Genomic DNA, 12,725 nt, shown 5'->3' on the forward strand with positions numbered 1-12,725 from the left:
TATTATTCTAGTCTATGACCCTTTTAAACTTGTTTTATATCTAGGTTCTAAATAATATTTATAAAATTGATTTTATCACAAGTGGGCGGTGCCACGCCCATTTTAAGAACTTTTTAAAAATTTGTATCAAGAGTCTCAATATCAGTCCACACGTCAAATTTCAACATTCTAGGTGTATTATTTACTAAATAATCAGGTTTTTTGTGTTTTCCAAAATGTTACATATATGTATATAAAAAGTGGGCGTGGTTATCATCCGATTTCGCTCATTTTCAATACCAATCTATTCTGGGTCCAGATAAGCGTGTGTACCAAATTTGGTGAATATATCTCAATATTTACTCAAGTTATCGTGTTAACGGACAGACGGACGGACGGGCATGGCTCAATCAAATTTTTTTTCGATACTGATGATTTTGATATATGGAAGTCTATATCTACCTCGATTCCTTTATACCTGTACAACCCACCGTAATCCAATCAAAGTTAAGATACTCTGTGTGCAAAGCACGCTGACTATACAAATTTTAATGAAATGTTGTCGAAGTAAACCATCATCAGCTAGGGTTCCAATTAAAGATATAAACGGAGCAACAGATGATTCTGCCTTAACTTTACCGTCATACAAACATCCATAAAACTGTCTCGTGACTCTTTGAGGGAATACATCCTTTTCTTGTCATTTGTTTTGTTGTTGGAAACTTTTTTGTTGATTCGACAGCGCGGTAGTAGTGACTGCAGGAGAACGAAAGCATTGGGACTGATGCAATCTAAACGAAAAAATCATTAAAAGGTTATGTTAATAAATAGGGCTTAAAATTAAAATAAATGTGTGATTACCTTCTGAGAGCGTGGTTTTGCTTTTATATACTTCTTTATATATATTGATTCACGCAGAGTCTTTGATATCTTTGATATGATTCGGGATAACTTTAAGTAGCAGTATGTTGCAAAATTCATTGAGGACCTCATTTCTGGCGCCATATAAGTATATAAATAAATAAATAACAAAAAAAAGTTTTACGCCAATTTTTATTTATTTTTTATATAAAAATTGACATGTATTGAAATTTTATTATAATTTTCTTGTTTATGACTAATAGTGAAAAATAAATTTTTATTATGTGATAATTGAATAACGTTAATAACTTCAAAAAACGAAATCAAAACTAAAGTTTGTTTTTGCGCTATAATAAAGAAAAAGGTTAATAATCAGATACATTTGAATTAATTGAATTTAAATGTTTCTTTACCGCCAACTCGCCAGGAAATACTTCACAAATTTGTTTTGCAATATTAGGGCAATCGCTAACTGAAAGTTTAGCAAAGCACACGTATAATATAAAGCCATCACTAAGGTGTAAAATAAAATATAGATATATGTATAAAACCGAACAAATATATTAAATTTCCCCACTTTACTTACAAACTTTTGTTTAAAAATCAAATTTGAAGCACTTAAACTTTGTTTCAACTTGTTGCTTTCGCATAGCATTTCACAATAACACGTGAAGAAAAAAATATGCAAAATGGTGACAATTTAGTATATTTTACGAAAATTTTCGTACATTGTACGAATGGTAAAAAGCACTTTGAGAATTAGTTCAATTTACGAAAGTATTTTGTACATTATACAAAATGATTCGTATAAAGATTTTTATCATAGTTTACTGAATTGTTTCGTAAATAGTACGCACGAATTCGTATATTATACTAAAAATATTCCTTACGAAAGTCATTTCGTATTTTTTATGAAAGGTTTCGTAAAATCTAGTGTATTTGTCAAAAGTTTATTCGCATTATAAACGAAATTTCGTACATTATATGAAAATTAAGACTACAAAATTTTTTCGTAGCTCTTTTACGAAATTTTATTTTCAGTGTACTAAACAGTGCTATGTAGGTAGTAATGATTACTTCAAGTTAAAATACTTGAAGAAATCAATTAATGACTTTTGTCATTAGGATGGGTGAGATTAGGTTAGGCCGCACGCGTGGTCAGGCACTCCCAGACCAGATTGTAAACTTCTGTGCATATTCTTCTCTCTGATGGGCTCCCACTCAGCTCCTTTGCGACAGCTCTGTTGCACGAAAGTTTGCAACCAGGGCTCTTTCGATAGCCCGGGTAAGGCACTGTTAAATGCATCTTCCGTATCTGTAAAAACATCCAAAGAATTTTTTTGAATTGTACGCAGAAAAAGCAATAACATAGGTTATGTATTTTAAATTGCTAGAAGCACATTCTGGGAAGTAACGTGACCCTGATTATTCTCTAATCTACTTATGTGGTTATATTTTTTGCATAGCTTAAGTTTACAAAAACATAACTTTTAACCAGCGATAAATATGATACTGTTTCCAAATATTTCGAAAAATAATAACAAATTTTTGATCAATTGAGTATGCGTTATCCCTAGTGCACACATGTTATTCATCCGATTTACCATTTGGGAGATATTTTATGATGATTTAAAAAAGGCTTTCGATTACGGATACTACCAAAGATCAGTTTATGACGAGCTCACTCGACTACACAATTGTATTTTTTCAATAATATCAGTGTAGTCAAGAAAAATAAAGTTTCATAGGAGAAGGTTTTGAAGGTCCCACTCAAATTTCCAAAGGTAAACATTTAAGAAAAAAGTTGGCACTATCTCACCTGTTGTTGTTCTTGTATTAACGATAAAGACACACCTCGAAGGCTTTGTGGAGTGTGATCGATGTTGATAGTCCTTTGCCGGATATAGATCCGGCATGTTCCGGTAACATAGCACCATTAAGGTACTAGCCCGACCATCTCGTGAACGATTTATATGACCATATTAAACCTTCTAGGTCATACCGCTCTCCCTACCCCCCTGGGGTCGACAGAGCTTCGGCTGTTAATGAAACAGGATTGGCCACTGGTAGGTGAGGTTGACAATTGGGTTGGAGAAGCTATATATTGCGCTGTCAACCCCTTGAGAGGGTTGCGCTACACAACCCCTTGAATCAATTGGGTATTTTAGTCGCCTCTTACGACAGGCATACCTACCGCGGGTATATTCTAATCCCCCTAATCCAAGTTCGCCACCATCTCACCTCTTGTATACGAACGCAACCTACCTGTCAGTGCATTGCTGCCACAGAAACTCCGATTTCACATATTTACATTTATTTGCAAATCTGTTTTGTGTGGTTATGATTTGTGATTCCTGCTCTGTTTTTTCTCTGTAATTTCTCTCGTTATCTTTTCTTTCCCTTTTTCTTCTACCCCCTTTTTTCCTAGATGCCTATTTATACCTCACTCTTTTACTCTTGATCTCCTTCTCCCCTTCCTCTTGCGTTATATCTCATATCTCCCTCAAAATCTTCCTTCTTACCTCCATCTGATTCTGCCCATGTCTTTCCCTATTCCTCTCCACGTTCCTGCCCCTTCCCGTTACTTTCCATTCCTACTCACGTCTCCTTCTTCACCCAAAACAGGTTGTAAAAAGGTCAAGAATCATGCTCAAGTACTAACTTTTAAGCAAATCGGACAGCAAGTTTCGGAGTAGTCACGAATGTTTCCGAAAATATGAGCAAAACGATAGCGTCGCAAGCAGATATGCAGTCTAGCAACACATACATTTAACCCTCCGATGAGTGACAGTTCTGAACTTCACGGTCGTGTGAAAAGGCCCCTACGGACCTTTTTTTTGTTAATCATGTTTTTTTTCATATACAAAATTTTTTTTTGATTTGTTTTTTTGTTTTTATTGTTTATAACTAAATTCTACATACAAAAATAATTTTTTCAATTTAAACAATTTTTTTTTTGCTTGAATTTTCTTAAGAATATTATAAAAAAAAGTTTAAAAATTATTGTTGTTGAGCGTGTACTTCTTGTCCCCCGCCCTGTGCGCAAGTGTTGCAGCGATGTAAAAGTGTGCTATGTTCTCCGCAAACACCGTTGCCGCAGCCGCCCGTACTCAGAACGGCAAAGACGACATGACGGTCTACTTGACCTAGCCGCAAACGACGGTGCATTGCCTTCCATCGGTCTTGGTAATACCTGAAATGAAAAGAAAAATAAAAAACAAATAAATATATATTCTATTCTTGAATTTGAAGATGTTTTTCTTACCCTGACATCGAATGCTTCCATCGCATTGCGTATCCTTGGATATGAGGTTATATGGTTGTTCAGGGCACGTTCTTCGATATTTGGTGTGGCCAATTGTTTCGTTAGCAGTAACAAGAACGACCGCGGTCTGTCACTCCTTTCTATAGGCTTCATTTCGTTGTAAATCGTAAAAACAGCCAATGCAGCGTTGTTTTGCTCTTTTGCAGCTGTAAGTGCCTAGCATTTGATCCATGGTATCAACGCCGCATTTGTTGGCGTTGTAATCTAATATGGCATAGGGCTTCCGATTCTCGGTTTGCTCGTCAACGCGGCAGGTGTAGTGCATTGTGGAGAGCACGTTCACCACTTTATTTTTTTTTCGGCACGTATGAGCATAACGCTATATCCCCTTCGTTGAACCCAAATAATGTACTATTGATGGTGCGCTTCGGGTTCTTCTTGAACTCCTGTGGAAGCGCACTGTACCAACATATGCGGTCTTCCTCCTCATCAAAATACGCGCCAAGTCAAGAGTGGTAAAGAAATTATCCGCGTATATGGTACCGCCAGCATCTAAATATTTTTCCACAAGATCCTGCACTACGTTCTGCCCTTGGTTTATCTCCCGTTGTTGGTTTGGCAGTTTTCCAGAATATATCATTCCCTTCACAGGATAATAACTCTGTGAGTCGCATAACCACCATACTTTCAAACCATACTTGGCTGGCTTTAACGGAATATATTGTGTGAAGCGGGTGCGGCCTCTGTAAGGGAACAACTGCTCATCAACTGTTAGTGCTTCATGAGGAGTGTAAGCTGCTGCCAAGTTATGTTGCAACATTTGCCAAATATCGTCAATAGCCGCAGTTTTGCTGTTGATGACTCGCTGTTGTCGAGTATTTCCATTGTCGAATCGAATAAATTGCTTTATACACATGAAGCGATCGTACGACAACGCAGCTTTGTATATTGGGCAACGCGTCGCGCCCCATAATTCCATAGCTGGTTCATGGTTTGATCTTGTGAGTCCAGCATACAAAAAAATAGCTACAAAGGAGTCAAACTCTTTCACTGTCACTGGCTTCCACTCCTTTTTCTTCGTCGGATTCGCCAAATTCCATGCAGCTGTAACCCCCCTGCCTTTACGATTTGTTTCACGTAGCACTAAGTGTATTATTTCCTGTGTCATGATTGAACGCATTATTGTGTAGGGGTCGTGTATATTTCCTGTTGGTTCTGGTTTCTCTCTTGTGAAGTCGACCACGTTATGATTACGAATGCGTGATGTTGGTGCTGCTTTTTTACTCCATTGGGTGCCATCTTTACCAATATAGTAACTTTCATTCGTTTCCTGTCCATCATTTTCTTCCTCTTCATCATCGTCGTCATCAGTATCTTCATTTAGCTCGACGTATCCTTCAGTTTCGGCATCTGACTCTTCAGCAGGTTGGTATGTGCGATCTTCATCATCCTCAACTTCATAATTATCAATTGCAGCAATATCAATTTCTTAATCCATGCCTTCGTCCATAAAATCAGCAAATCTACTATCAACTGCACGCCTTTCATCCGCAGTCATTTGCTGATAACGTCTATTACGGCGTACAACCATTTCAGCAACGCACAGTGTTTCGTGTAGAACAAGCTAGCTGGACAAAACAAAGTTCTTATTCCAAGAAAAATGTAATGAGAAATGAAAGAAAACAAACAAAATAACGGGATTTTTGCTTTTTTTTGATATTTTTCTCATATATATTGAGTAATTGAAGTAAGAAGGCAGGAGTGGCCGTAAAATGCATTGATTAATTTGCAAAATTCTTGTTGAATATTAAGCTTCATATTTCTTTTAAGTGAACACTTTTATATAATGTTTTTGATGGATTCTAAGCTCGAAGGTAAGCAAAATTTTATAATAGTAATTCTTTCGCAATTAGAGTATTTTCAATATATTTAACATTCCGTTATTAAGAAGAAAAGGTATTTTTTCTTTATATTTTTAACTTTAGGGACAAAAAAGTTACATACATCCGCCGACATCCGGGCTAAATTTTACATATGTTATAGTCGCAAGTATTCTCTAATAGTCCAAAGAAAAACCATTGCAAATTCTTTGCACATCTATTTTAAATTTTTTTTTTGTAGATTTAGTTATCTCTACATATAAAATAGGATGTATGTACGTACCAGCTCCCACGAGATATTTGAACCTATAAAGCTGATCTACAAACGGCAAAACCAATCCCCAGGTACAGAGAACAAACACGTAGCCATAAAACACACAAAAATAAACGCGCAAGGTCAACAATAGCACACCAAAAGCAAAAAGGCGAAGATCACTGACTTCAACCTGCCACAACCTACCGCACCAGTCACCAAGGCATAAAAACAGGTACATACAATGGATTGATGAAGATAAACCAAAACCAGGTTTCGGCAATACCAATGACAGCGACACTGCTCGTAGGTTTTTCGAAAATTCTGAGTGCTGAGATTACGGGATTGGATGTAACGCTCATGAAAAGATTCAATACTCTCCTTCGCGCATTAGCATCTGGGTACAATATAAATATCCAAAGATTTGAAAAATTTGCGGTCGAGACTAAAAAACTATACATAGATCTCTATCCATGGTTTAATATGCCTGTTACAGTTCATAAATTCTTAGTGCATAGTATTGAAATTATAAAATCAGCAATTTTACCTATTGGTCAACTTTCCGAGGAAGCACAGGAAGCCCGTAACAAAGATTTGAGACGATTCAGGGATTATAACACACAAAAGCAGACGCGTGAAGCCACGAATAGAGATCTTATGAATATGTTGCTTATAACATCGGATCCTTTAGTTAACAGTTTTAGGGAGATACCTAAGAAAAAATTTAAAAGTCTGACTTCAGAAGTCTTAAATTTACTGTCCCCCGATAATGTTGAGGAGTCAATAAATACCCCAGTTGTTTCAAGCTTTCACAGTAGTGTGGCTGATGTTCATGACTATTCCACAAGTGACTCATCCAATGAAAGTGATGATAGCGAATAATAACATAATTATAAAAGATAACCTACCCTATAACTTTTTGTTGGATCAGGTTTTATTCAATTTAAATCTATTGTCCTTTCTATTTTGTATGATACTTTACTTTTAGGTTTTTGTAATAAGTAATTTTGACATAATTAATTTAATTATTTACATTGTTATTATTATTATTGTAATTCACTTTTACATTGCTGACTGGTACTATAAAATAATTCTGTAGTGCCAGGATAAATACTCAAATAAATACAAAATATGTATGTACATATGTACAGTCACTCACATAAATAAGTAGACACCCCTTTTTGGATCATTCTTACAATTTTCGCTTTCGCAAATTTATTTTAACTAATTTTCCATAAGAAAATTTGTCACGATCTATAACAAAAACTAAATTATATTTAAAAAATTCGACGAATTTTCATAAAAAATTTTAATTTCTTTTTCCGAATTTTTTAGAGTATTGAGATTTGTATTCCATTCAATTTAAGTACAATAAAGTAATATTCTTAAGTCCTTTAAATTTTTTTGGATCTATGTCACTTATTCACATGAGTTACTGTATATGAAATAAGCAAATGTATGCATATGAAGTAAAATTTTGGAAAAAAAAAAAAAAGAACATATGGCTGAAAAAAATGAATGATTACAACTACATAAATGACTACATATGAAACGGAAAATCTCATAAAATAATTTTGTCCAGCTAGCTTGTTCTACACGAAACACTGTGCAACGTCCAAATTACTTGCATCTGCCATATTTTATATTTTTGTTTCTATCACACACGATTTTACTCTTCGCTGTTTTAAACTTTGACTGATTTGGTTTACGAAACTACAACTTCTTTTATACTCTTTCGTACGTTCTACCTGAACTCAAAGACATTAGGGATGATGATAAACACAAACAAATTCTAAGAACTGGTTTATTGCTAGTAGTATAAAATTAGAATATTGTGCCTTTCCTTGAAAGCAATAAAGTTCATGTCTTCGAATTTTTCTTAGAATTTTTTGTTTTTATCATCATTCTTAATGTCTTTGAGTGTCGGTCTTTGTGTTCAGAACAAGTAAATTATGTGTTGAAACATGCATTTATTAGTGAAATTCAGTACAAGGTCCATACGGACCTATTCACACGTCCGCTTACTATTCTCACTAAAACCTCAATAACTCCTAAAGTAATGATCCGATCGGCTTGATTTTGAAAGATGCGCAACAAAATACTCTTGGAATACAGAGTAATGTGGGGGGGGGGGGGGGGGGGGTTGTAGTGGCCGAAGTAGGAGTAATTTCAGTTTGAAAAGGCAAAAAGGTCCCTAGGGACCTTCTCACTCATCGGAGGGTTAAACAAATCTTTATTTAAATGGTTGTTAAAAAATATCCCTATTTTATTCCGTGGAAGATTTGAATAAGGATACTGTACCCATGTCTTGCTTTAAGTATTTCACACGTCTTAATTTTATGTATAGTAAGATAAAGAAAATGTCAACTTTTTCCCTTGGAATTATGCCACCTGGTATTATGTCATGGCACTTTACTTCTGAAAAATTCTTTTGATGATGGTTACACTAAAATTGCAGTTAGGGCTCGATTTTTTTTTTTATATGGGCGAAATCACGTACTTTTGACGCTCATTTTCACTATAAACCAGGGACCCATTTTAATACTTATTTTCTTTTTTTGAGTCGAAAAAGACTTGGCCAAAAGAGGTTATCAGATCTCGGGGATACCCATAGCATTTTCACAACGAATCATGAATCCATTTTATATTTCGGATTTTTTTAAAAAAAATTCCACAAAAAAAGCTATGGGTATCCCCGATATATATATATATATATATATATATATATATGTCCGAAAATAAAAGTTTATAAGTTTTTCACCGAAAAACCATAACTAACTCTTATAGTACAATATTTATACTTTTTCATAGTAAACTTGTACCTGTTCTTTCGCCAAAAAGTTTGATCAAATTAAGATATTGCCTTGAAATTTCATGCACCGCTTTCTGTTGTGCCAAGAGGGATTCGCTATGAAAGAGAGAACTCGTTTCATTTGGGTGAGCCGTTTCATAGTTATAGGGCCGGACTTCTATAATGTTCTAAGAAATTAAAGGCCGAATTTAATAATTTTTTTCGGAGTAAAAAACTTAAAGTTGGGGAATAATTTTTTCTGTACGATTTTTACTATAAAAGGAATAACGGTTTGGGTGCCAGCTATAAACCCTTCGCATGGCCAGAAGAAATTGCAACCCAAACTGTATTAAAATTCCTTCACTTGAACGAAATTTATTGCCAAAAAACTTAAGATGATGAGCTTTCGGCCGCAGAGACCGACGGATGGATGAACAGATAGATGTATGAGCATGACCAAATTTAAATTTTCTTCATTTGGCGATACCATTTTTGGGTTACATCGGTGAAGGCGACCAAAGAATTACAAGACGCTCCAAAAACATAAGCGGTAACCTTGGTAACATCGAGGGAAGCAAATAATCCATAATTATATATTAGCTGCCTCGGCTAACTCAAAATAACTATGAACAAATTTAGCAGACTTTACATTATTAAAATGCTAAAATTAGCGTTAAATGATGTCACATGAGAAACAACTCACATTTTGCAAATTTTTACAACAACAGCAATATCATAATATGCCTTTAAATTTGAAGGAGAAAAAAATTGGTCCTAATGATAGCCAAGCAGCGACAGGAAGTCCCCAAAAGATATTTGCAATTGCTCAGGAATAGAGCTACGCGACCGGCTCAAACTCTTATAGGGCTTGCGAGGAAAGCTTACAGAAGTAGGCAAGGTGTTGTTATTGTTGTATTAACGATAAAGACACTCCCCGAAGGCTTTGGGGAGTGTTATCGATGTTGATGGTCCTTTGCTACGCTCCGGTAACAAAGCATCATTAAGGTACTAGCCCGATCATCTCGGGAACGATTTATATGACCACATTAAACTTTCAGGCCATCCCTCCCTCCCCACCCCATAGTTCCATGAGGAGCAAGGTGATGTCATGTATTCCTTAAGAGTCAAAAATCGCCGGCAGTGCAGGAAGGCTTTCTATGGGAAAATTACCGCTTTATTATTATAGAGCTTACGATTTCTTCTCGAACACTAGAGAGATTTTCGCGACCCGAGAAATCGAAAACTCCACTTCTCGCGAGACTCTCGTTTCTCGAAGTCCTCGTAAATCTTGCGAGCTTCTCGACATACTTACTTCATCGCTATATGGACAGTATTTATACACTTGTTGATTATATTGCTTCAATGACATTTAACTCAAAACATATTTATTATACATATAATTTTGTTCGCAATATTTTATTTTTCAACGAGACATCAAGAACACGGCTTCTCGCGAGATTCTCGAATTACTCGTAAGGCTCGCGAGATTCTCGAATTTCGAATTTCTCGTAACGCTCACGAGATTCTCGAATCTCGAATTACCCGTAATACTCGCGATCTTCTCGACTTTCAATTCAGTCGCTGCATTGAAAATGTTCTATACATTTCGGGGTTTTTTACTTGTGGTTTTGCGGACATTTTGGCTTGTGCTCCAGAAGAAATCGTAAGCTCTATATAAAACAGCCAATGAATTGATTAAGTTGAATGTCGAGAAGTTCGCGAGGTTTACGAATAATTCGAGATTCGAGAATCGCGCGAGAAGGAGAGACTCGCGAGAAATCTCTTCTCCAACATGTTTGAGAAATCCTTAGCTCTACTTTATTATAATTTTTGTAATTATTTTCCGCTAGCACTTAAATATTACTCATACGCCTCGTGGTACCACCAGTGTACCAATATTAGGGATGCAACATCGCTCATAAAAACATCTAGGATCGGGATATTAAAAGCAAATCGTATTTGTGGTCCGATTTGGTCCATATTTGGAACAAATATAATATACAGTCCGGTAGAAGTGACATCAAAATATTTTGGAGTTGGAGGAGGGCAAGCATACGTGAAGCATAGTCGAGTAAAGTCTTTCGAAGGAATATATATTGAGGACATAGATTTTAACAAATTGTTAGAAAAGAGTCCTTGTATAATGAGTTATTAAATGAACTAAATAGAATGAGAAATAATAAGGAAATAAATAAAGACTAAAAACTTGAAAATGAAATAATTAAAAAAAAAAATTTTAAGTTAAACGGTTTTATTGAAAACAATACTTACATGAATTAATAATAATACTAAAAGCTAGAAAATAATTAGGTAGGTCCTAGGTACTAGTCATCACACTCCTCATCACTCTAGGGCGTTGATCAGACAATTAAATAAAAGCGTTGGGCGCATAAAATTTCTAAAAATGGGAGGCATAGCATAATCTGATTAAGGTTCATTTGGTCTTACTTATGTCTATCAATAGAAATTTGACGCGCCCGACGTTTTTATTTAATTGTCTGATCAACGCCCTAGAGTGATGAGGAGTGTGATGACTAGTACCTAGGACCTACCTAATTATTTTCTAGCTTTTAGTATTATTATTAATTCATGTAAGTATTGTTTTCAATAAAACCGTTTCACTTAAATTTTTTTTTTATTATTTTATTTTCAAGTTTTTAGTCTTTATTTAATTGCCTCTCATTCTATTTAGTTCATTTAGTAACTCATTATTGCAAGGACTCTTTCCTGACAATTTGTTACAATCTAAATCCCCAATAGATAATCATTCCAAAGACTTTACTTATTGCAAGGACTCTTTCCTGACAATTTGTTACAATCTAAGTCCCCAATACATAATCATTCCAAAGACTTTACTCGACTATGCTTCACGTATGCTTGTCCCTCCTCCAACTCCAAAATATTTTGATGTCACTTCTACCGGACTGTATGTAATATTTGTTTCAAATATAAGCCAAATCGGACATCATATGTCGCTTTCAATTCATGTATATATAATGTGTTCCAAATATGAACCAAATCGGACCACGTATACGATTTTCTGAATATCTCGATCCTTGCGCCACCTAGCGGCGAGTTTTTTACAGGTCGCCTTCTATACATGTATGTATTATGTGTCCCAAATATGAGCCAAATCGGACCACAAATACGATTTTTTTGAATATCTCGATTCTTGCGCAACATAGCGGTGGTTGTTTTTCACATAGGTCGCTTTCTATTCATGTATGTGTTATGTGTTCTAAATATGAACCAAATCGGGCCACAAATACGATTTTTTGAAATGTTTCGATCCATGCGCCACCTATCGGAGTTTTTTCTTGTTGTTGCATCATCATCGGGTTCTGAACTATATTCCAATTTTCAGGCTTGTAGCTTATCGGGAAGTTACTTAAATTTCAATTACAAAATTCGTGCCGGCCAGTCAACCAACCGGCCAGTCAACCAGCCAGCCTGTCAAGTTAAGCTAAATAAAACCGTTTAAAAACACCAACCGCTTGAGATTCCCATAACTTTAAAATGCCTATAAAACCCGTAGACGTGTTGGGGTCCAAGTTTATTCAGCAATAATTACCGGATGCCCAAATGCCAGACAAATACCAGGGGTGCTATTTAATCAAATCCATTTTGAGTTTCAGGAAATCATCAAAGTTTTCAACCAGACTGCGTGTTCGAATTTAATTACAATTAATTAGTTAC

At 35.5% G+C, this 12,725-nt stretch overlaps 1 protein-coding gene across 1 annotated transcript in view; it reads right to left on the bottom strand.

Moving 5' to 3' along the window:
- Positions 1-3,667: 3,667 nt before the first annotated feature.
- Positions 3,668-12,725, bottom strand: part of LOC137246098 (piggyBac transposable element-derived protein 4-like) — a 28,850-nt gene continuing 19,792 nt past the window's right edge. Inside the window, exons 2-3 of the mRNA XM_067777192.1 lie at positions 4,106-5,593; positions 3,668-4,033 (exon numbers count right to left, since the gene is read on the bottom strand). Coding sequence (XP_067633293.1) covers positions 4,485-5,593 — 1,109 coding nt within the window. The 3' untranslated portion in view covers positions 3,668-4,033; positions 4,106-4,484. The remainder of the gene's footprint in view (positions 4,034-4,105; positions 5,594-12,725) is intronic.

This window comes from Eurosta solidaginis, chromosome 3 (assembly GCF_040869045.1).
Source record: "Eurosta solidaginis isolate ZX-2024a chromosome 3, ASM4086904v1, whole genome shotgun sequence".
Lineage (NCBI taxonomy): Eukaryota > Metazoa > Arthropoda > Insecta > Diptera > Tephritidae > Eurosta > Eurosta solidaginis.